The sequence below is a fragment of the Poeciliopsis prolifica genome, unplaced genomic scaffold (genome assembly GCF_027474105.1).
Source record: "Poeciliopsis prolifica strain line A6 unplaced genomic scaffold, Auburn_PproV2 SCAFFOLD011, whole genome shotgun sequence".
Taxonomy (NCBI): Eukaryota; Metazoa; Chordata; class Actinopteri; order Cyprinodontiformes; family Poeciliidae; genus Poeciliopsis; species Poeciliopsis prolifica.
Genome location: NW_026562386.1, coordinates 7,152,370 through 7,178,679, shown reverse-complemented (window position 1 = coordinate 7,178,679; position 26,310 = coordinate 7,152,370). Strand labels below are relative to the sequence as shown.

The window sequence follows — 26,310 nt, the reverse complement described above, 5'->3', positions numbered from 1 at the left end:
AGATGCGTACACCTGCGACTGCTTCCTCTACAAGGAATATACCAGATTGTTGTATAATTAGAGGAGATGAGAAAAATAATTGAGTCAAGAAATCCCAGAACTGTCGCTGGGCTTGACGCACAAAAAATACAGAACTACAGCATATTAAAAGTACAATATAAGTACTTTAAATACTTGTAATGCAGGAGTATTGTGCAATTACTCCTGCAAAGAGTACTTACTATAGAGTGCATAGAGTGTATAAATATATGTTTCTCCAGGCATGGGAAAATGGGCTTGTGCCCTTTCACCAAATGTGTAGTGTAAAAACAGCCAACTGAAGTGTGAGTCGGCTGTGTCAGCAGTGCCTCACACTTATAAATCACTGCGGGTGACTAATTTGAAGTCAACTACAACTGTTTCTGTGGTTTGGGAGCAGCAAGGTTGTTCATGAAAAGTTTTGTAGACTAATAAAGGGAAAGACACGGCTTAAATAATCAACAGTAAGCCTGCTAATTACAGAACAGAGGTACAGAAAATGACATAGAAACAACACATTAAAACAATAATAGTAAAAGTTTCACGCAGTAGTAAAGTCATGTCAATCCAAATTCAAGAAAATAATTAGAACATGATAGAAAATAACCAATTAAGTAATGTTTGAGGTTTAAGTGCAAGGCACTTCAGCAAGAATGTTTTCATTCTTGATTTCAAAGCAGCTGACAACTTATGCACATTTTAGGTTTTAAGGGAGATTTGTTAAAAGCACATACTATACAACTTTTTAGACCAATGTGATCCATTTTCTTGGTGTTGGTCAGGACTATATGAAAAGTGTGTATATACACTAAATAGCAATGAAAATATAACAATGTTTAAATGACATAGTACTTAAGTGTGTTTTGATTTTAAAATCTAACCCTAAATTTAACTTTGACACTTCCCTTTAAGTCATAGATAATATGACTTTGCATACAACCTAAATTAAATCCTCAATAAATTCTTTGTTGCAACAAGACAAACTGCCTGTTGGGACTTTCCATAGTACAACATCTTTTGTAGACATAAAACAAATACACTTATTTGAAGATGTGCAGAATTGTTAAAAACCTGTGAGAGTAAAATGACCCAGATGGACAACCTGTGAGTGTGTAGGTGCAGAAAGAGATTCCAGGATCAAAGGAGGTACAGTCAGGTGTCAGGTTGGAGCTGTGAGTGTTGTTTTGTCGAGTCTTGTAACCTTTAATGTTCCCATTGATGTGCTGACCACACACCAGAGGGGACACGGTCTTGGGAGAAGGAGGAGAAGAAAATGATTGACTCTGCATGTGTTAGAGAAGGAAAAGAACTCGCAGATATACAGTGAGGACTTTGAAATGCCAACGCGGAGCAGATTTCCCCTGCAATGCGAGGCACAAGGAAAATATAGGTTGGCCTGGTTTCCCACATGCCCCTCAGGTATGGGGACACTGTGAGGAACACAGATGGCCTTGGGTTAATCCGAAGAAGGGTGAGAGGAAACGAATGACCTACAGTGTGTTACTGTGTTTGTGCTATTGTGTTACAATAGCACAAAAACAAATCTATTTTTTATTTATTTTCATAAATGGATTTCACTGTGAGATTACAGAAGAGAAATAAAGCATTATTAATGTGTTGTAATGTGATTGACTTTTTATTTTAATGTAATTCATTGAATCCTTCAATATGTAGTTATCTAATGAAAAAAATAGAAAACTTTGCAGGGAGGAAATTAATTAAATTGCAAGGCTAACTTATTGGATACAAATTTCAATACATTTTTGTTTTAATACTTCACAATGGGTAGACTATATCTTTTTGTAAGACAAGTACACAACAACTTTATTCTCAAAGACATATTTACATTTGATGGATGGAGCAAAAACAAAGTGAAAATACAAAGATGAGTATAAAAGGCCTGTATGCAGGGATGGAAAGGTTTGTGCACTCAATGAACACTTCTGCACTTAATAAAAATGAATATCATCATAAAAAATGTAGTGAATTTAAATAAGTTATACATCTAAAGAGAAAATAATGGGTGCAGCAAGTTAGGCAAAATTTTCCAATATTTTTATAGGTGTAAGGATAGATACTCGGGAGACAAACAAATAAACATTAACAGAAATTTTCAGTTGATAAAGGTTAAGATAATATACAATTTATTAGTTTCATGATTATTATGAGACAGGGATGAAATCTAATTTTATTCAAAAGCAGTAGCAGCAGTAGTTGGTCCAGTCAATAAAAAGAACACAATTCAAGTCAGATTTCTGACGATATAACAGGTCAGATGCTAAAGGGTCAGCCAAATGAAAAGTGAATCAGGTATTTGAAAAATTAAAAAACAAAGAACATCACTAATTAGTCCCAAATGAGAAAGAAATAGCTGCTCTTTTAAAGGACTGAGTGTTGGTTGGAAGAGCGAATAAATACACAGACTAAGAAAATCAAAAAGGAAAATATTTTGGTAACCAAAAAATAAAAGCTACAAAAAAAAAAAAAAAAAAACACCAAAGGTTAAAATAAATCAAATCAGCCACCCTATAATGTCAGCTTATCAGCTTACCTTCTCCGCAGTGATTCGTTTATTTACTCTGCATCATCATTTAAAAACCTGTTTGTTATCCTGCATGTGAGGCATCGAGACAACAAAGTAAAACTGACATTTAAAGTGGGGATAAAGACATTTGAAAAACAAAAATACACCAGATTTGAGATTAACGTCCGTAATCAACGTCCATAGTGAAATGACAGTTTTCCTCATTACAATAAAACAGCATTTATGAAACTACTTGATGGCAGAGGCAGGATGTTGATGTTCAGTTTATTTAAATAGCACTAATTCACAAAAAATGTCTTGAGACACTTTAATAAAAAAATTAAAAAATAATTTAAATTCAACATCTATTGCCCTTGAAGTCATCAAACAGCACAGTAAGCTCAATTAAGTTTTCAAAGTAGTTCAAAAGTCTCTATTTAAAGAAATACAGAAGATTGCATTGAATCATTGACTTGTAGCAATGATATAATTTTCTTTTTTTAATGACAAAATCATGTAAAGAATTTTCATTTTAAAAAAGCACGAGTATGATTTGACATTTCTTAAAAGTAGTTGTGCAACCATCTGGTAACCCTGACAACTGAGTATGGGGAGGAAAAAGCTTGTTGCTTTTTTGTGGCACCAGCATGTAATTTAAAGACATTAAAAGCCTCCGCCTGAAAACAGGCTTAGGATACATTGACAGCTTATTATTTCTGTGAGACCAGGTTGAAGAGAAGACATGCTAAGACTTGGTTGGAATCTCCAGGTTAAAAAAAAAATTACTTCAGCTAAAAGGTTTTCAAACAAATACAAGGGATGTCGGAGCTGTCCATTAGGGCTTGGAAAGTGCAAGAAAAGTTATTTTATACTGTATGCAATAACCAAACAATACCAAGAGACAAGAGGTTGTTTTGTGGTTGTCTTGACAGACACTCCTTTCAGATTTTGTAACAAATCTTGAAAATTGTAAATGTAATAATTTTCAATTTTATTTTTAGGTTCAAACACTTTTTTTAAAATTTCAGAAGTAAACAAATTATTGGGGGAAACATCTCTTATGTTAAGAGATACAGCAGGGGTTTTCCATTCCAGACCTGAATGGTCCTGCAACTTTTAGATGCGTCCCCAGTTCAACACCCTTTATAGGCAGCCAGTTAGGTTCTCTAGAGTCCTGCTAAAGACTTCATTATTTGACTTTGGTGTGTTGAAGCAGAGATATATTAATACGTTGCAGGACACCAGAGTGATGAAACATCTGGAATACAATAAGTTGGGCTATATCCCAGATGTTTAAGGTGGAGTTCTGGGGATTAGACCTGCATAAAATAAATAAATAAACAATAATAATTTCCTACATAGTGTAGGGGAAAAAAACATGAGACATGTATAAGTTCACACAAGAAATGTAGAGATTTGTAAATGGAAGGTAAAAAGCATACTCTATACCCACTAATTCAGAAAATTGTTGACCTTGATAAAACATATAGTTACAAAAGTATTATAAATACTGTGGAAATGTATTCAGTCCACATTAACAAAATACTGCAAGTGAACAGCATGTGAAATCATTACAACAATCATTACAACAAAACTAGCAGGGATACTTAACTCATATACAGCTATCAAATGATCAAATCACAGACTGATTCTAATGTAATGATCAAGTTTATTTTGCCACATGCCAACAGAGAAAAAATAAGCACAGCTGCCAGAGAGCCAAAGATGCTCAGTGATGTTTCAACAGACATCACTAAAATACAGGCCTTCTTTCAGCCATGTCTCCCAGTCACTCCCCTCAGTACTGACTAAATGTGACCAATTAATTTTAACTTTTACTGTCCTTTAAACCTGAAAAAGACAAAGTGACAACTTACCTCAGAGCATCAGAGCTTTGTGTAAGTTTAATTTGATCTAAAAGTTAGGAAGTAAAGTATACAAAACACTTATTTTTGTATACTACAAATTGATTTGTAGTTTAGTACTACAAATCAATTAGGTGCTTATAATTCTACCCTATATTTTAGCTCTGACATCTGTGGACTTAAATACCTTTGAGCGCCAGCTGATGAAGCACCTGAAAGGCATCACAGATCCCATGCTGGACCCCCTACAGTTTGCTGACTGAGCCAGCAGGTCGGCAGAGGATGCAATTTGGGTCAGCACTTCATCCTGTGTCACCTCAACCATTCAAGGATTTTTTTTTTTTTTTAAACTTGTACCAGCCTCTACTTTTTTTTAAACTGTACCAACCTCTACCTACCAATGGATCACCAACTTCCTCGCTGATCAGCTGGGAGGCAATTTCTCCAGCTCAGGAAGCATCAACACCAGCCTTTCTGGCTGTATCAGAGGTCTTTCTTCTGGGAAAGACATAGTAGATGTCTGCACTAAAAAAAATGTCAAAACATGAGAGAGATGACAAGTAAAAAGGAACTGTGATTTATTAATTTTTTCTTCTGCCTCCTTTGAGAGAGCCCAAGCGACAGTGGTGGGCCATGAAAAAAAAAATCAAGGAGCAAACACTGGGAGCTGAATTGCCTTTAGAGGTTGGATTCTTCAAAAGTCACATTAACAGCAGAGAGGACACTGCATGTTTTCCCTTACCAGATGACTGGGTCATACTTGCAGGTCACGTTCTGAATTTCACGCAACACATCTCAATTGCCGAGTGTGATGAGGCAGGATAGAGGGGGAGGGGCCCTACTGTCATTCAAACAAACAAACAGGTTCCCATCTCAAAACTGTTTAGGTTTTTCTTGAGATATCGGTTTTATATTTGAAATCCTATCAAGAGATTTAAGTGTGCAGGTTTTTCACGGCTATATTATTGACGTTGCTGTTGGAGAGAAGACCAGTGATTTTACCTGGAAGGGTCCGCTGGGGCTGATGTCAAAGAAGGCTTTACTCCAGTCTGGGCCCTGATGACCTGATTTTGTCCACACCACTGAATCCACAGGCGCAATACTTCTCACCCTCAGAAGAACATTGAGCGTGCCTGTGAAAAAGTTACACATCGACGACAAATGGTGAATCTGTAACTGTCATGGGCTCAATATAACAAAAGATTTTCTCTAGAAAATTCAGGAACAAATTAGTTTAGGTTAGTTAGTTTAAAATGTTTTGTCATTGAATACATATGCAGAAAAGAAGGCACCTAAAGTAAGCCTTTATGACATTTAGGTGAGATGTTTAATCTGCGAGACTTTCTGATGTTGAGATTTCTCTTTAAATGTGTGAAATGGCAACACAATGAAAAGGCCTACTTTGACACAGCTGTAAAGCACAGCAGAGAACATGGGAGAAGAATAGGAGAGGCATTTGTTGAATGTGTTAATTAACCTTTCTCTTTTAGTATATTTACAGTATACACACTTGGCTCTCGTGTGATGTGTTAGTGTAAGGAAAGAAACACTGTGTGAGCCCTAATAGGCTCGCTCCCTCTTGTCTCTATCTCACTCAGCCCTCTAAGATGTGAGAGAATCATTCATCTTCTTAACGACCACCAGCCAGCCCCTAATTGGGACATTAACCAACCACCAGTCTTCTAAACAAATACACAAGCAGGGGGCATCCGTGCACTACATGTGGTATTAATGGATGTGCACACAGAACTAGTAGCTATACGTCTGCACATCAGAAATCCCTTCTGTATTAAATGTGTGATGTGTTTACATTGTAGTGTTATTTAAACCTTGAAGAAATGTAAAGGTTGATTGAGATAAAACATCTTCTGATGGTTGACAAATGCAAAAAAAAAAACATGTACCAGTGCAAAGAAACAACTCAAAAAAGACTAATTTCATGATATGGGATTGTTAAATGAGTTGGGTATTTTGCGAAATACTTTGCTATTTATAATAATATAAATTTTGCTATTTATAATATGAATAGAAAGATACCGATATCTATATTGATATAGGTTTGTATTTATTATTTTGTTTTCAGACACATCTTTGTTCTGATAGTGATGAAGAGATATAAACACAAAGGAAGATGTATTCAGAAGTTACTTTTGCGTCAGCATAAGGCTAGAAATATTGTTTTCATCACAAAGCAACCACAGAAATGATGAGTATCAGAAATGTCGTCCCCAGATAAATTTTATGTGAAATAGAAAGGGGTCTTAGAGAATCAGTTAACATATGGAAAGCAAAGATTTAAAAAAAAAAAAAAAAAAAAAGAAGAAAAGAAAAAATGGTGATTATAAATTATAGAGGAAATCACAGATGAGGTGACTAAATAATGTTAAAAATAATATGCTATCTATTTTCATGAATACGCACACGCACGCATGCAGTCTTTCAGTCTACAACCACATATTAAAGCTTCATATTGTTTCTTTTTTTTTGTTCAGCTATTCTCTTTTGCCACCTACACACACATACGTACTCCTGCTGGTCTACATAAACTGCACATAAACAGCACATAAACTCTGATAAGTAGCCTATTGATTGGTCTAAGGCATGAGAAAGTTTGGTGGTAAAAGTGTCAGAGGAACAGCTTCATCAGACCTATTTATCCACACTGTCATCAGAGGAGAATGTACAAGAGAGCCACGCTCACAAACTGACAGGCATGAACTAATGCTTTTTCACTCAAATGGGTTATTTCATTTGGATGACTGGAATAAAGCCTTCATTCACTGCATCATCCTGCTAACCCTTGGTTTCCACTTTATTTATGCAGTCATTTATTGTCAGAATCGAAACTGACATCTAAAAGGTGAAACCAACTGAGATTTGGATGCAACATACAAGGAAGTAAGCATAACATGATAAAAGTTTTATCCAGACCAAAAAAAAGCATTATATGGAAACTTTAGTCTTTAAAACATTCCAGTGAATGTATTTACACATCTTGCTGCTCTCAACAAGTTTTAAACACCTGCCCAATGGCCAACGAAAACTAATTAAATGTTTATTGTTGCTGACAGTGATCCCAAGGAGGAGCAGAGAAACATGACCTGAGGTATGTGAATGAGATTCTGTCCAACTCTTTCTACCTAACAATGAGAATAAGGCCATCTTCCCTTTTTTTTGTTATAGCAAACAACCTTTATTTTTTTTTTTATCCTGCCCTGGAGACATTTAATCTGTACTGCCTTTTTAAATAACATTTAAATGTTGAATCTCATGCATAAAGGCATAAGATGGGGGCTGGAGCCTTTATTGTCCAAAGAGCCATTTAAGTCTTTGAATTTGTCCTGATCCACAAAATTTAAACAGCCTAATGATAGGAAACGACAATTTGTCAAGTATTAAGGAGAACTTCTGTGTGACATTAGGTAATGTAATGGTTAAACAGTCACAGTCTAAAACTTAAGGATATGTTTTTATAACTTATTATTTTAAGTTTTTTAACTTTTAAATTGGCCTGCTGGTCCTCATTTTTCTTTGTAAGAACCTTAACATATAAAAGAGTAAAACAATGTAATAGGACATTTGTATGTAAAAAGGTTGAATAGACAAGGAAATTGAAAAATTACAAGATTTTATCTATTTTTCATCTGCATTTTCTTAGTCAAAAAGTCAAAATAGTTTGAAAAAAATACATGCTTTTGGTTTTAATGTGCTGTAGATTGACAATGGTGGGAGTTCTTAAGTTTTGATCAATTTAATGAGAATAACTGAAGCTTGGATTTTTTGGCAACTTTTTTCTGGCTGCTTGATTGACAGGTATTACTTTTTTTTATCATCCCTAAATTTTAACACATTGATCCATTTATATATCACTTTGCGGTACATACTGCTGCGTTAGCTGTTGGAAAATCAACATCAGTCAAAATAAGGGCTTCTTTTTTCTAAAGTGGTCTTGAAAACCTCAGTCATCAGCTTGACTTTAAACTCGTCTTTCTACTAAAATATAGCTGAAATATTTATAATGACATTTGTTGAACAGCTACAGTTTGACAGTAACTGAGTAATCAGCAGAACTGTTGGAACAAATAAAAATTTAGCTAAAAACTCTAAAGTTCTGCTGTGAGAATAGAAGAACAAAATGAAACCACAATGAAATGGACAATGTAAAAAAGTGGACCAAGTTCATCCACAAGATGGAGAGAATGATAATCATGACCTTATAGTGTTGTTTAAGTGTGGTTACAGTGTTGTTTCTGATTGTGTTCATGTGTATACATTATTTAAGAACAGTGAATTAAAGCCAATGTTGTCATTTATTAGTGTTCTGGTGCATGTACATGTGTGTGTGCATTCCAGCGCTGTGACAGAACATATTATGATGAACAGCTCTGCCAGATGACTGATTGTATCTTGCCCCTGCCATAAATCACACAGCCTCTGCCCCCTTTAGCCACCTCCAAACACAAGCACAAGCAAAAACGCACAAACAGAACACTGCTAACATCCTAGGGCACACCCTATAACACACCCCGTGAATAATCTGTGTCTTGCAAACACACACTCTGAGTTATTGTGTCATACAAGCTCCACACATAGGGATCGAGCTCCAAATTCAGCCTTTGGCCGAAGATAGACGTGAATGTTTCTCCTATTATATTCTTGTGCATTGTGCTTTTACGATTGCTTTTATATGATAAATGAAATTATGTGAATGTTTGTGGGCACTTACCGATATGTTTGCCCTTCATGTGATAATAGAAGGAGACGCAGTATGGGACTCGTCCAGAGCCCTTTGGACCCCTGACTGAAGACACATTAAAAAGTGGCGAGAGAAGACGAGCCTTGTCGCCTTGAGCACGCGGCCGCGACGCTTCGATGTACATGTAATACCCTGCAATCAACCAGGAAACAAAATGAATTAGAGACGAGATTTGATTCTGAATTGTCGAGCAGTCATTAAAAGTCAAGACAGTGAATCAGTGTTTAAATAATAGGGTCACAGGCAATGATTTGCAATGTTTTTGCAATTGTTTGGAGATGAAATTAAAACTGAAAACCCAATTTAATTAATAGCATTTGTCTCGTTTGTTGAATGGTTCAACATTCAACAAAGATTATAGTTTACTAAGCCTTATTTTTAGTCTGCCATGAAAACAGAATTATATTTGCTTTCTTGTGCTTATTTGTTGTGGAAGAATTATATAAAACATACACTATACTGAAATTTTATATTTACAACTATTATGTTTATACAAGCTGCTACGGCTCCATTTGATAATTCATTTATTTCTGGAAGCTCTGTTGTTTCATTGTTGGATTTCTGTTTTTTCATATTCTGTGTCTGCAGGTGGACATTTTGATTTACATCAAATAATAATTTTGTTTAACTATCAACTGCTTTATGTAGATAGTTTCTGCATTTTGGTGCTCCATCAGAACATTGTGTAACATTTTTATAGAGGACATAATCTCTGAAAATGGTTTTAATTAATTAAGTTAATCTTTATGCAGATGCTCTCAGACAGAAAACTCAGGCTATGACAATCAAATAGAGCCACTGTTGACACCGAATAATCTACCAGTTAAAGACAACTTTAACTGTTCAGCAAATACTTTTGAACCATTATTTTACTCACATTTTTGTACATGTTTGATGTGAAAGTTGCATCAATATTGGCCAATTTATTCTTTTATTTTAAATACTTAATCATGACATAGTTCAATATGCATCCATACACACATTTTATTTTCAATTATCCTTAGAAAATCATAAGACTATCTAAGACTATCTCCCATGCCTGTGTTTCTACTTCTTCAACTACTGGTTCCATGTTTCTCGACAGAAACTTATGATTCTGCCTTTAAGACGACTTCCCCATTTCCTTACCCTCTTTTGTTCCACTGCGGTCAGTCTCTGGTCCAGTATTCGCAGATCGTTTGGGATTGTGCGTCAGATTATTCTGTCTTGTCCAATCAAAGTTATCACTCCGGTCTTGAGAGAAGCCACAGATCCGGTCATCCTCAAACCCACACACCTGGTCTAAGTTGTGTGAATACATGGACGAAAAGAAATGAGAGACAGAAGAAAAAGGAAAAAACCTTTTTATTCATATATTGCATTGGAGATAGGAGAAGCTGCAGGTGATGAAATGTCTTTGATCAAGTTTCCAAAAACATGCCAACAATAAATGTGTAAAAATTACCTCCTCAAAATGCACTTCAGTTGACAAACTAATAATTACTAACAAGGTGATAGACACAGTGTGGAAGGCAAGTTAGACATTGCAAGGTGTATCATTGGCATCTTGTTTCACCCAGACTGTTCCAGGATATTATAAATGAAATATCAAAACTTGTATTTATTTTATGTTATTTATGTATTTATTCAATTAAATAGATCAGAACATAATTATTACATTTCAAATCAATCGCTGAAATGTTGATTTGATATTTAACTGCTTAACATTTAGATTTTTTCATGTTTGAGAAAAGCAGATCCCACCTTATGTACACAAACCTGAATAAATGCAGATTTATTTTCCAGTTCTTATTTTGTGCTGCACATTCAAAAGTCCTCACCTTCCCACTCTCATCCAATTTAAATTACATGACTGAAACAATAACTAACATTAGCATGTACATTGAAGAAGTTTTTGATTGACAAAGAAAAATAAAAAATTTTCCAAAGTGGTCACACTTTCAAAATGTAAAATATAATTGTACTCAAAGATATAGACTGGTGATGTGATCAGATTTAGTTTTACTGTGTATTCTTCTTGGATCTTTGGAGTTACTTTCTTGTCTTCAGATTTACTTGTTTCCTTTTGAGTTACAGTGCCCATCAGAAACAGCATATGTCATCATTCCTAATGCTGATGTCTCTTGTTAAGCAAGATAAAGTAGCTTTTCTTTATGGTGTTGTCACCCTCATTAGCCCATCTGGTGGGCTTTGCCATTATCAAAGACTCACTAGACATAAGAGTATGACAACAGCCGTCTAAAACCATCCAAGCTGACACCCTCGGCAAGAGACACACAGACATGCAATCTGATAAAGATGCTCCTGGTTCTTGCTCCCCATGAGGACGGCCCGCACGCTCTCTTTTGTTTCAGGGAGCTAATCTATTACTATTCACACCCTTCTCCACTTCATGCACCGCTTTCAATTTACACCGTTGTTCTCGCAGTCTGTTCCAATCTGCTGTTGTTTTAATTGCTTCACCCTGGCAGAGCCAACTGCCACTCCTGGCAGGAAAATGCAGCATGTCTCTTAATGAACAAAACATAGAAGACCTGACTGACTGAGAATGACGGGGATGAGATGCATGGAGACAGTGGAGTGTGTTTAATAAAACCAATAAATGCAGGAGAAAAGGAGGCTAATTTGTACAGTTTGATATAACATGTTTCAACAGTATTGGTCCATAACCTCATAACAATTTTATATAATTTAATATTACATTAAATTATCTTTTGACATTTTTAACTCCCTTTCATCTGTAACATAAAAATATGCTTGCAAATTAGACTGTTCCACTTTAGTAAGGCAGGTGTCGTCTAACATTTATTTACGATATAGATTTGTACCACAGAGAGTGTTGCATTATTACGGATTTATTTCTCAGAAATTTGGAGATTATTCTTTATAGGTAAAATAAAACCCCAAATTCAGTTTTTCCAAAAATTACATTATGATGTCAGAGCATTTAAAGTTTGTTTTTGATAAAGAAATGTTATTTTCTTTAAATCACTCCATCAAAGTGTAGTGGGTTGATGGTGATCAGATTGAGGCTCTACTAACATATTAAGCCCAGGTTGGTTACTAGCCCAGTGGGAAGAGGATTCTGTACCTTTCCACAATGCACAATCCATGTTCATCTAAAACATTGGACTTTGGACTACTAAGCAACAGTCAACTACGTTTTATCTTCAGTATAGGTCAACAGTTTCTAATGTACCTATACTGTGTTTCCTCTTTCAACAGTACATATTGAATCATCATTGAATTTCTCAACAATATATTTGTGGAAACAGCTATCAAGTAAAATCAATTTACTCGTTCATTTAAAATGGTGATCACGCTACCTAATCTGGCTCTGTGACAGTTCTTGCGAACTCAATGGCCCACTAGTGTAAAATCAAATTGAACCCAAATTGTTTTAAAGTAGGATAACAGTGATGGGCAACAAGGTTATAGCATAAGTATCCTCAGATTGAGAACAAAGGTCTTAAAAAGACTGTTCCCCATTTTAAAATAGAAAAGTGGAAAAAATAAGTAATATTTGTTTGGTCTTACCTGAAGATCGTGGATAGGTGTAGGCTGTAAGAAAATTACATTTGCATTATTATCTAGTTAAGCACATTATTATCTGTGTTTTGAGCATATTCATAAACATTATAATTCTTTACACAAAAATGAAGGACATGAAAGAGACTTACGTTCTGAGTACAAAATGATTCGGCTGACATAGTCCCCCGTGCTGTAGGTGGTGATGGGAGCCAGTCGAACCTCATAGGACAAAGGAATTCTCAGGTCTGTTATTATGTGGGACATCAGCACACCTTTCTCTGGCTCCTTACCCTTCAGGTCTATTTGCTTTGACACCAGGTTCTGCTTGTTCTGTGCAGGTGAAATGCAAAACATTTTTGCAAATATTAGAAGAGCAATCTGCAGGAGTGTTATGAATCCCGCTCTCGCTCTATTTGGCACTGAAATTCACAAATTCTCCACTGCCAGTCATCATTTCTGATCCCTAAACTAAAAGTAGGCATAGATACTGTTCACTCAAAAATAAGAAGTATACCTGATGTGCTTTCTTATATTACTGAAACCAGGCTATGAGTTGCCCGATTTTTCTTTGTATTATCACTATTTGTAAATGCCTATATCACAGTCATAATTATCCACTAACACTTCTAACACAGCCATTTTAGTAAATAACTGTGAGTATAAACTTACCACTTCTGGGCATTTTTCCCAAACATCTTACCACTAGGCTTCGATAGTCTTGAATTCCATACAATTTTCAGTCTTGTTTTTTTTTTTTTTTTTAATCCAAAACAAATCTGTCCTGCTTTACTCATTAAAAGCTTTGGAGGCCACCGCATGAAATATTACTTTGGAGCTCGCTCTCTCAGCAATTTGTGGTCTAAAAAATACATGTTGGTCCATTTTTAGAGCACTCAGCGAGATAAGTGATTTCCTGTAATGATGACATGACAAGGACTCGATCGCCATTACTTGAGAAGCAGGAATCAAACGCATTTCTTCAACTGCCTCTGTTCAGTTAGTTTGCTTTTCAGCAAGCGTAATGTACAACCAAATCACGTCACCTCCCACATAAACAACTATAAATCAATTAAACCACCTGTGGATGAAAATGTAAAATGATTATCATGTTAACCAAGTCCAGTTGTTGTCTCATTTTTTTAAGTTTTTTTTTTTTTTTTTCTGTCACCATCGCATTTAGTAAAGAGCTATGGCTATGTTATTCCACCCACGGAGAGAAGGATCCATTAGCTGTGTATCTGCCTCTGATCCCAGCTACTTAAAGACCTGACAGTGAACTCAATCTAATGCATTAGGTCAGCCACTTCACCATAACAACTTGGTACACCCACAGCATGCCATTATCAGGTAAGGCATGAAGAACTGCTCTCTCTCCATGTGTGTGAGCAGATATTGTGTGATTTTGTGTTAAACTCTAAATGCTCAGCTAATGGAGCCTTGGGTGATTCTTCCAATTTGTCTGTAGCACCACATTTATTTAGATTTGTATCACATTTGGTGAATATGATTTCATATACCTGTTGATGTATTGTTTTTAATAAACATAAAAGTTGACTACTGTCCTGAGTATAGGCCGGCTGCTCAATCTCTACAACACCATCAACACATTTCCAATAATCTTTCAACATACAGCTCTGTACACCGTGACATCCCTCCTCAGGTTTCCTCTGGCAGTCAGTTTGAGGTCTTGCTGCTTCCATTGTATTCCCATAAACCAACACAAATTCAAACTTAGCCTGGCAGAGTTGGATCATTTTTATTGACAAGACCACAGTGAGTCATGCCCTGGCTGCCAGGAATTTGGTTCCCTCACTCCAATTACTGTTTGAGCCTCCCATGGCAGCCACAGCCTCAAGCCCTCCAAGTGTGCACTTGGCAGCAAGCTTTGAATCAAATCCTTCTTTCCTAACCAGGCTCTACGCCACTAGCTGTGCTGCCTGCTCCTTTTCTCACTGCCGTTCTGGCTAGGCCCATGCCAGTGGAGCCAACTTTTCACACTCTGTTCCTAGTCAGGAAGGATCTCCACCCCGACTTCCTGACACAAAACAAAGCAAAGGAAATGGTGGGTTTTCAGATGAAACTTTCATCCATCTAATAACACACTATAACATTCAACATGTATAAGATTAGGTAAGGCTTGAATGATAATACAGACAGCAAACTTGACCTGTACCGCTGCTTCACATTTGAACATATTCACCTATGACTGAATATATTAAGCAGGAACTAAGAATTTGTGCAGACTATAGGTCAGAGATCTTCTCCCCACTTCCTGACATGCAGAAGACAGATTCAGAAAGGTAGAGATGCACTTATCCTTTCATGATCTGTGGAGTAGCATGGCCATGGGTGAGGAGATCTAAGAAAAGATGCCAAACTCGGATTGCATTATATTCCCTAATAAAAAGATTTTTAAACATTTACCTGTTAGTTGTAGAGTAAATAATGTATATAATTAGGCAATGCTGCATAGCTGATGAAAAGTTACAATTCAACTTTGAAATGGCACTACTCACTACACAGTACACTAGAGAGTAGGTTGTGGACAATTTAAACAGAGCTTGAACTTTATGTAATATTCTCCCTGCCTCTTCACCTGTGCTTAGTTCCCCTTTTATCTGCACCTGTGTTTTATCTGTTAATTACCCTGCCACTATTTAGGTTCCTTACTTTTCCATTGTAACTGCCTGATCATCTATTTTGTCTTGCTTGTGCAATGGGTTATTTTGTTCCCTTAAGTTTTTTTGCTATAATTCAGCTGAGGTTCATACATTTCTAAATCTGCTTCCTATGTGTGTTTAGCCCTGACCTTCCAACCAGTGGCAAACTTGACCCATATATTTGTTTTCTGAACAGCTAAAATAAATGTAATTTAATAACTGACAAGGTTTTAAGTGACTGTTCAAGGTTTCTGGTGAGTGTCTTCATTGGCATCCAGAGGAAACTACATAGGCAATGAAATGCAAAGTGTTAAGAGGGTGAATCATTGATGGCAAACCACACTAAAACTGCTTTCAAATTCTTCCTCATCTTACCATGCATGCAATGTTTCAGTTTTCTCAAATGCGTGAAATGTGTTTGCTGCTTATGATGCACTTTTGTTCAGTATAGAGAGTTTGTATTGGGAATTCACAATCTGCTAAGACATGGGGAGAGAAGAAAAAAAAATTCTGCAATGACAGGATGAAATATCAGTAACTAAAAATCTATTCACCTCCTAACTTTGTCCAAAATTCTTGAAATAATTATTTGCTGAATAGAAAAGTAGTTGGGACAGTCATCTTGTTTAAGCCACTTCAATTAATTAGCAAATGAAGGTGTGTATGATTTCATCAAAGCAAACTTAGCATCTGCATTGATCTTCATGAAATAAGAAACTTCCAATTCTTGAATACTACCAATATAAATTCCACAGCAGTAATATCTTCGAGTTGGATAGATGGTGTTGTCTAAGAATTTTTTGACATGTCCAGAATATCTGTGACAGCTTGGCTTAATGTATTATGTATGGTGCAGTGTTGGGTGCATGACATTGCCATGCAGGAGCATTATTTGCTCGTATTCCTACACCATTCAATTAAAATACTACCTCTGAAGTAAACACATGCAATGTTTCACTCTGTGGGGAATGTATTTTTTTGTCTTCCTTTAATACAACAATGCATGCAATAAGACAGACAAAAAATCTGTTTTGAGAGGAAATGCCTCCATAGAGACATTTGTTGCTTTGCACAGCTAGTTTAATTATTTTCTGTAATAAAGCTGAAAATGTATGGTAATGGAATATAACTTACATGGTGATAATTTTGAGATGTTTGAGCTTTAAATAAAGAGAAACAGTTTTTACGTGCGATTGGCCATGTTCTGAAGACAGACTATCAGCTCTTACACTGAGGATATATATATATATATATATATATATATATATATATATATATATACATATATATATATACATATATATATATATATACATATACATATATATATATATATATATATATATATATATTGTGTGTGTGTGGGGGGGGTGTGCTTGTGCAATAAATGCTGTTTTCAGGTAGGGTTTAGGTATGCATCAAGTTTAGATTAGGATTAAGTTCTTGTGAAGATAAAAAGACATTATGTGTACATTTGTACATGGCGCTAGATTTCATCTAAGAAAAAACGAGGCAGGATTAGAAAGACGCAAAACATATTTTGAAATGGAAAGATGTCAAATGATAAAGTCTATATTACCACTTTGATGTGTGTGGTAATACCACCTTGGTGTGGGGATGTGTGGGTGTGTGTGTGTGTGTGTTCATTGGAAACAGATGCTCCCAGGAATTTTAGTCAGGAAGTGTTTGTAGCTGTGTCTTTATCAGATTGTCATCAAAGGCACAACAAGACAAAGAATGTGTGAAAGAGAAGATAGGCTGCCACAAAACACAAGCACAACCTGATATAGAGACTTGGACTGACAAAACGTGTGAGGTTAAATTTTAATCTGTTAGTGGACCTCTTTCATTACTAATTAAGCACATGAGAGACGAAGTGAAATTGTGTATGTGGAAAGCTCAGAGTTGATATTCTGTGTAAAATATGGATGTTTGCATGTCATCTCTTAAAAATGCCACTCATGCATCTGTAAGTACGCTTTACCTGCATAGTTGTAGAAGAAATCTTCACAAATTTGATTCACTGTAAAATATGTAACGTGTCATTAATATTTTTAATTTGTCACATATATGTTAATAGGGATGCCTGTTTGTCCATCTTAAAATGTTTGATTAAAGATTGATCCATAAATGACATACATTACATGTAATTGCACTAGGACAATTTATTAGATTTATAACATAAAAAAATTGTTTGTGTGAATCTCATTTACTAATTCAAACAAAAATATGTCTGTTTAACATAAAAAAGACTTCTAAAATAAACTGGGATGTGATCGAGTATAAACAGGAGGAAGTAAATAAATTAGCAACAAAAACTGCATTTTTTTGCTTGAAATGTATGGGAGACAATTCAACTGGTGATATATTTCTGTCAGATAAAAGAATGCAATAATTGATTTAGATGTATGACTGACATTTCATTTTAATCTATGTGCAAACATTTGGGAGATATTTTGTAAAGAGAACCACAAAGAAAACCCTTTTTGTGAGTCTGTTCTTGGTTAAAGTAGACAATACCACTCCTCTGCATCAAGCAGATTATAATGATATTTTAATGTTTTCCATGAACTGAACATACTGATTTTACTTTGAATTACACAAACTGCTTTCTATGTGAACTTTCAGTTTTTATAATGCTTTTTTTTTTCTTCCTTTGTTTTATATCTCCATTTAGGATGTAGAAATTAGACAATCATGAGCCACAGCCCTGGAGACGACCTAAGTGCAAGAATACGAAATTGTAATGAAATTTCTTTAAGTCAGAAAAAAAGTAGTTTCAATTTAGGGTTATTTTATGAGGGCAACCTTCATTCAAGTTCATCAGGATCATTTGAAAAACACTGTATGCTCGTTATTAATAAGCAAGTAGCTGATTATGTAACTAAGAAAAAAAGAGCAAAAATAATAATTCCTTAGAAACTACGACAAGTAATTTATAATGGTTAAAAGTGTTAATATGTTGGTAATTCTCACAATAATAATCCAACTAATTTGATTAATTTGTGTATCCTAATATAATGGGTTACTGACCTTTGACAGCATTACAAAAACAATCTGTAATGAACAACAAATTGTTTAGTTTATTTGGCTCTCCTATTAAAAAAAAAAAAAATGATTGTACAAACATCACTTCCGAGAAGTAAACGCATCAATTTCCAATGATACTTTGGATGAAATTTATGGTGCAAAGAAATGGAGTGTATCGTCTGCTTGATAGAAAAAGAACGGCCTGTCAACACAGCTAATTCCTGTACAGATAAATCCCCCCACAGTAAGATAACAAGCAGTTTGACTCTGACTCACATGAAAATACATGGATATTGGTAAATGCACTGGCGGGCAATTAAACACAGTATTTACAAACTCCAAACTGAATGGATAAAGTTGAATAAATGTACACACGCTTACATCAGAAAAACACAAAATTAAAATGCAAGTACAAGCAAATGAAAAAAAAACTTTGCAGCCATGTTTCAGATCAAACAGTACAGTGAAACATGAACGGATCCTGCCTCATGTATTTCCCTCAGAGTTTGCATGTCTCCCTTGGGACTCTACATGATTTTCTATGCTCTGAAAAGATAGACTGTCAAGGCGTTAAAAGGATGAACTGTAAAAAAAAAAGGAAAAAAAAAACAAGTCGAAATAGATGGGTTGTGAAACTGAGATATTGCATTTAAATGATCCGCTGGTGTACTTAATAGTCAAGAGGACATGTGAGATTTCATGTTTTTCTTTCATTTGCATTGCAGTCCTCTACTTTGCACCCTGGCTGTCTTGCACACTCTTTCGTTTTTTTCTGTTCCTGGTTGCTCTACACTCATGTAAAAAATGCAGCAAACAAATAAATTAATTAATATATTTAAGTAAGCCAAAGTTCATCTGACAACATCATGCACTATGTGAAGGCAATGATGTTGAAATGTGAAATGCCATGAAATGTATGGCTGTATGTCAATTTCTTAGAGTAATAATAGAGCAGAAAAAGAGATCATGGTGGATAACAAAAAGAAATCCCAGAAGAGAGACCAAGCAGAGGAGAAAACAAAATAAGTCTGAACAGAAATCTTTATACTTCTCCAAGTTACAGGATTCTTCCCTAAAGTGAAAAGTACAGCATCAGAGTTTATCAGAGTAAATCAATACATGCTTCTTGTTGATGTCCAGGTTAATATCAGAGGGCAGAAATTGATTTATCAAAGTTATTTTACTACAGTCCAATTTGTGTGTTCAAAACTAATTTAACACTTCTTTTATGGTCATTCAAATAAGCTTCTGCAAATGTAAAGTCAACCTTTTGGAAAATCGTAGAAAAGTGAAAGACACTGAAAGATTTCAACTCTTTCCGTGCAACATTCAGATCAAAACAGCAACAAATACCCAGTGCAAACAAAATAAGTCAAACGAAAGAGCAAAAAAAGAATCTAGTGGTGATCTAAAATATATAAACAAGGTGCTCCTGCTCAGAGTTGCTACATGAGCATCATCCGGTCTAATTCCATTTCTGGGTTGGAAGAATAGAGTCTAAAAAGTAGTCTAATAATGTTGATCCAAAGTATATAAACTAGATATAATTAGAGGTTTTGTAGACAATTTCCAAATTAATTTAAATAAATTCAAAGTCAATGTTTTAGAGTACTCATCAGAGTGCTACAGAAAGTTTATGTGAGAAAAGTGGCCCATTGTTTTTACCAGGAGGAATGGGCCAAAATCATTTCAAGTGTTGTGAAATGAGGAAAGATGGTCAAAACATTGGATCCAAGCTAGTAATGCTATGAAATGAGCATTATTTCTCACTTTGAGGAAAGAAAAACAATCCTCAACTTAAACTGGTTTTCACCTAATAGAAAAAAATGTTAATCCTATTATGATGTCACAGTGAGAAAAAGAAAAGGTACTGTGTCTTTTAATACAGACAATATAAATATCCAGTTTTAACTGTAGTTGAAGTATGAACATTTTGATTTCTTTACATTATTCTTCTTTACACAAATTCAGTTCCAAATTTATTGCAACATTGTTAACATTTTTAAAGGGATAGCAATTTCAAAAAATAAATATAAAATTAAAGAACCTTACAAAAAAGAAGAAAATACTAAAATACTTGTTTTATTTATTCAGAGCAGATGTATATTGATGGACTTCAAATGTTTGACTGCTAAACCCCGTAAAGCCCCTGTTTACTAAATATGCAAAATCCATGACAGAAAGTGAAGCTCTAATGCTTTCCAACCCAAAGTCACTTTTGCAAACTTAGAAGGACTGACCAGTGTTTGTCTTCCATTATACTCACCAACTTCAATGTTCTTCCCGACCCAAGAGGCTCTCTTGAGGCCTCTTGGGTGTGTACGTTTCGGTAGAACATCAGAAAGCAATCCCATTGCATGGTTTCCTGTAGTGAGCTCTTGTCTCCTTTTGCCAGCAGAATGCTTCGTCTATGTTTCTCCATTGCTCTCTGCAACTCCTGTGCACCTTTGTATCTAATGCACTGCTCCATTTGGAGCATTACTTAGACTAGATTATTTCCCTCTCTGCTCAGTCCCCTTTTCTATCAACAAATTTGCACAAGTACTCTACATCAAGCCATTTAGATCCTAATAGGGCCTCTCTTTAATCTTGTTTTAAGCTATTGCCAGCATTTGAGAATGTCAAATCATAGTACTATTATCTAGATCAAATGCGAATAAAACAACATGAGTACTGACACAACTGTTTATATGTTATTGGTGTTTGTGCAGAAGTACTTTACCTTTCGAACATTTAGCCAGTAGCCAATGATACGGTCGGTAGCCTGTGGGTCCCTTTGTGTCCACTGCAGGGTGTAGGAGTAATTATTTCCCTTCAGAATGCGCACTGGGTTTGGTGTATCAAAATAAAACTCAGCATTGTATGGTTGTGCTGTGAGCCAGGAAGTAAAGCAAAATGATGGGTATGAAAATTAGCTACGTAAATTAACAAATTTTGGTGAATAAAATGAAATGCCTCTTTTTTCACTTACCAGAAACATTAAAACGGCATGTTGATGTCCCAGCACTGTTACTGACTCTGCATTCATAAGACCCATTGCTAGTGGGTTCCAGCTTGAACTTCAGCTCTGGTATCTGCTTCAGGTCCGGCATGGACATTCGGATGAACTCGCCGTTGCGGAGCCATCGAATGTCTGTTAGGCGAGGAGGGTTGGACCGTAGCACAGTGCATCTCAGGGTCACTGTCTGAAAGTTCCTGGATCGCACATCCTGAAAGACTGGGTCCAGCATGGGAGGGTCTGCAAAGTCAACACACCAGCTCCTTTCAATTCATTATCACAGCTTTCTTGACTACTAAACACTATTTTATTTATTTTATTATGTTTTCAGCAACATGATTTTTTGTCAGATTGTCACAGAAATACAGGCACAGACAAATTATCCACTACAGAAAAACTACTGTTGCCAAAGGGATCAAGTATTACAAGGTGCAATCCCAACCCTGCTGCTAACCAATCCTAACCGATAGTTATTAACCTGTCTGAAGTGATGTGTCGCTCTGCAGTTAATGACTGACTAGCGACTGTTGCCCTGGGGTCAGCGGAGACACAACACTGCCAAATTACTCTGCCACAAATCACAGCCGGGGCTAGTTCATCCCATGGCTAATCATGTAGATAGACAAGACACTAATAGTGCTCCTGCTGTATGAACTGTGATGAGATTTTGTGTTAAGGCCCCCAGAGGTGAGGTAGCATCACAGTTGTCCCTTATGCATCAAGTTTATCATGCACTGAAGTGTAATTATGTTCTAATGTATGTTATGAGTGTAATTTAGACACAGATCAGGCAGGCGTAAGGCCAGGAGAAAGACAAAAGGTTTATGGAAGAGGCAGGAGAGAAAAAATATGCTTTTGTTTTGGATCAAATGAAAATATTAATTTGACTTAAAATAGATTACTGCTTTGCTACTGATTGTAGAATTGGCGTTTTCTGCTGTTTTGCTGGTTTAACTTAACACATTTGTGAGTTGTTATAAACCAAACTATTATAGCTCTGACTGTATGTTTTGCTTTAAGGTAAATCTCCTCACTGATCTTCAGTCTTCTGCAGCTTTTCGTCCTTTTCTTTCAATTTTTTTCCCCTGATTAACTGACCAGTCTCCCTGTCCCTGCTGAATAAAGTCCCCACAGTTTGACACACTCATCACCATGTTCCAAGTTGGGATTGGGTCTTCAAGCTGGTGTTATGAGTTAGTTATAAGCCAAACATACTGTTTTACAATTCTGTCATGATTTCATCTGATGACAGCCATATAAGTTTTTCAGTTGTGCCACGTTTTAATTTTTGATTGCTGAATATTTTTTCCTAAACTAAAACGACCGTATTTTCCGGACTATAGAGTGCACCTTACTATAAACTGCATCTACAAAGTGTTTTTTGAAAAACTGGAAACATACATATATAAGCCGCACCAGGCTTTAGGCTGCTGATTTCCAATTTTGACTTCCAATGATTCACTTCCTGCTAAAGAGCCCCCTGGTGGTTGAAGAAAAATCCACAGAAAAGTTGCACCGGGCTATAAGCCGCATGGTTCAAAGCGTGGGGGAAAACAGTAGCGGCTTATAGGCCGAAAAATACAGCACTTTAAACTTCTACACAACTTCTTCCCTGAACCGTCTGGAGTTCTGTGGTTTTCAAGTTGCTATTAATCTACTAACGTTCTCTAACCAACCTTTCAGACCTCCACAGAAAAAGCTCCATTCATACTAAGATTAAACAAAGTTGGAATAAAAAAGTTGACAACTAGGACAAAGAGTTGCACCTAAAATGTTTGTATTGGAAGAGAACCTCTATTCTCACTGACCCACAGTTGTTGGAAGAAAATTGGTTTGATTCAGGGGTGTCAGATTAATGAGGATTAGATACATTTGCATGTCATAATTTTCAGATTTCTACTCTGGCCTGTATTATTTTCCTCCATCTCAAGTACTGAACCAACCAGATTAGATGGATTTAAATGAAGTACACCTATTTTGCGACTTTGAATTTTAATTAGTCAGACAATTTTCAAGCTTTTGATCATGGCTTGTGCATGTTGTTAAAAAGGTCAATGGAGAGGAAACCTGGAACAGCCCACATAACTCTTTTGCATTTGGAGATTGATTTGCAAGGCCTGCCCATCTCTTTTTTGTGAAAAGTAGAATTTTACAAAGTTTCTTACAGAATATTTATTTTTGTTTGATTGTAATCAATTCATCAGTTCAATAAATCACTCAAATTTATTCGTACATAACATTTCAGAATCATAGAAACACAAAAATAAAGTACTAAAAAATAACAGTCAACAATTGAGAAACCAGTGTTATGGATAAATATTTAATTTGTTATAGTTCAAAAGAAACTCTAAACATGTTGACTTTAGATTAGATTTAAAGGAACTCTGTGATTAAACTTTTTTTTGCAGTTTTCTGGAAGTTTGCTCCAGACTTGTGGTGCATAGAAGCTGAAGGCTGCTTCTCCATGTTTGGTTCTGCTTTCTGGGGAAACAGAGCAGACCAGAACCAGAAGATCTGAGAAGTCTGCAAGGTTGATATAACAACAGATCTTTCTTGTATTTTGGTGGTAAGCCGTTCAATAATTGATAAACTAACAGTTTTTTTTTGTTTGTTTTTTTTTTATCTGCTTTCTGAGCTACAGAAAGCCTGTGTAAGGATTTTAGAAGTGAGGTGATGTGCTCTAGTTAACTATTTCAACTCAAGACAAATAGAATATTTTAGAAACAAAAAATATTTTTAAACTATAAAAAAAAGTCAAGACAGAACTGCAAGCAAATATGAATGTAATCTTTTTTTTTCCATAGAAGAAAGTAGGAATGAATAACAGTTGCACTTGCTTATAGGGAGTAAAATGTCAGATTTCTAGTCCTTCCTCTGCAGACCAGTGAACTCAGCCAGGCCAAATTCCTGTTTGAAACCAGTTTATCATTCTGTGCTTGCACTTCAGTCTGAGGAACACGAGTGAGCACCTGAATGCTAAGGAGACTCGAAACCAGCCCAGCATTTACCTTCTCAGTTTCTGTGTTGCCTGTTGCTTTTTGGTCAAGACTTTCTACATGTGGATGTGAAATGAACATAGTTTCTGACCTTTTTATTTATTCAACAATTGTCGTCACATATATCCATGAGCTCTTGAAAATTTAGTTACATACTTTAAGGGATTTCTTTGGGATTTCATGTGATAGATGATGCAATGTATAACATACATATGAAGTGGTACATAAAAGACATATAACCAGTGTAATTTAGTTAATCTAATGTTGCTATAAAAAAATAAAGCAAAACCAAACGTCCTCAGAACTTCTAAAATAAGTATATTTTACAAATCCCTGTGTTATTTAATCATAGAAATAATAAAATTTTTGTGTTGACCTTAGATTTATCTGAGAACATTGAATAAAAACTTTTTTATTCAGACAAAGGAACACAAACAAAGTTGTGGAGAACGTCAAAGCATGGTTAGGTTAAGTTAAACAGCTCTTCTCAGTCCATTATCTGAAAAATGATGAAAAAGTGACAATTCCTCCTCATTTGGGGCTGACGCTACTGCACCTCAATGTTTCACATTCAGAATGCTATAATCCATGTAAGTACGCCACTGCTATCTGTCTAACTGAATACAAAATGGTTTCAATCCAGAAATGCAACACTGGTCAAGCCCAAAGTTAAAGTAAATTCACACAAAACTGGTGGAGTAGGTGTCTGTGTGTGTGTGTGTGCGTGTGTGTGTGTGTGTATAAGGTGTTGTGAGTTAAGAGAGAAAGCTTTACAAAAAAGACAACAGTGAGGAAGACAAATGACAGAGTGTGGTGTGAAAAAGTCAGTGACCGAGTATGGGAGGTGCTGAGCCAATGAGAGGATGCAGAAAGAGAATGGCAAGACAGAGAAAGGGCTTCTCTCATGGTCAACAGTTGGCTGATTGATGATGATGAGAATGGCAATGAGGAAGAACATCCACCGCTGAAAGAAAAATAACGAAGAGCGGTAATGGAAAGAAAGGACCCGAGACAAAGTCGGGAGTAGGACATACAAAAGTAGCATATCTGTTTAATTATAGCGTCACATAAAATGATGACATCCGCTCTTCACATTGATCTACCCCAAAAAATGAAGGAAGAAAAGAAAGACAAAATTAAATTGAAAACTTATGCGAGATAGGGCTGGGAATAAAATAGGTCAGAAGAATAATAGTAAAAAAAAAAAGATCTGGTTTTCTGCATGTTTAATGTTGTACCCACAGAATGATGTTCTTATTTAGGTTGTTTCTATTTGCCAACTTTTTTTTTCTCCCTTTTGGTCAGCACCTCAATATGCTTTCCTCCACTTTCCCAGCTTTCTTCTTACAACCTCTCTTAACCCCATATCTCTCACTCAGACTAGTTCATGTATCTGTCTCTTTGCTCTGTTTTTTTTCTCAGTCCAAAGTGGGGTGGCCACCTGCTCCATTAATCAGAGTCGGCCCAGTGAGGACAGCAGTGCTCACAGTGTTGGCCCTGCACCCTGCCACCATTAGCAAGCTTTTTAAATACTTTGTGCAGAGAATAGAAAAGGAGAGAATGCATTAATTTGTGCCTTTATATTAGGTGGGTAAAGTGAATGCTGGACACAACTTTCAGACGTTTTCTGTATGGAGAAGCAAAGTGCAATTTTAACTTCATTACAAATTGTCTCCACATCTAGCAGAGGTTCTTTCTATGTGCTCGGATCTTCTCTTCTTATTTACAGATTTACATTTTTTTTAAAGATTATTTAGGCCCTAATGGCCTTTATTTGATAGTGAAGTGATAGGAAAGTGGGATGTTAGGCAGGAGGAAAACATGTGGCAAAAGTCAACAGGTTGGGACTTGAACTCGTCATGGCCGTGTAGAGGACTGAGGCCTCTTCATACAAGGTCCCTCACTTAAATCTTGAGCCACCGCTGTGCTCAC

General features: G+C 35.9%; 1 protein-coding gene across 1 annotated transcript in view; it reads right to left on the bottom strand.

Annotated features, from left to right (window-relative positions):
- The window catches only part of LOC129364239 (MAM domain-containing glycosylphosphatidylinositol anchor protein 1), a 158,644-nt gene that overhangs the window by 10,572 nt on the left and 121,762 nt on the right, over window positions 1–26,310 (bottom strand). The window contains 7 exon segments of the mRNA XM_055036776.1: window positions 5,410–5,540; window positions 9,134–9,295; window positions 10,292–10,444; window positions 12,701–12,724; window positions 12,844–13,024; window positions 21,107–21,255; window positions 21,356–21,622. Of these exon segments, the coding sequence (XP_054892751.1) occupies window positions 5,410–5,540; window positions 9,134–9,295; window positions 10,292–10,444; window positions 12,701–12,724; window positions 12,844–13,024; window positions 21,107–21,255; window positions 21,356–21,622 (1,067 nt within the window).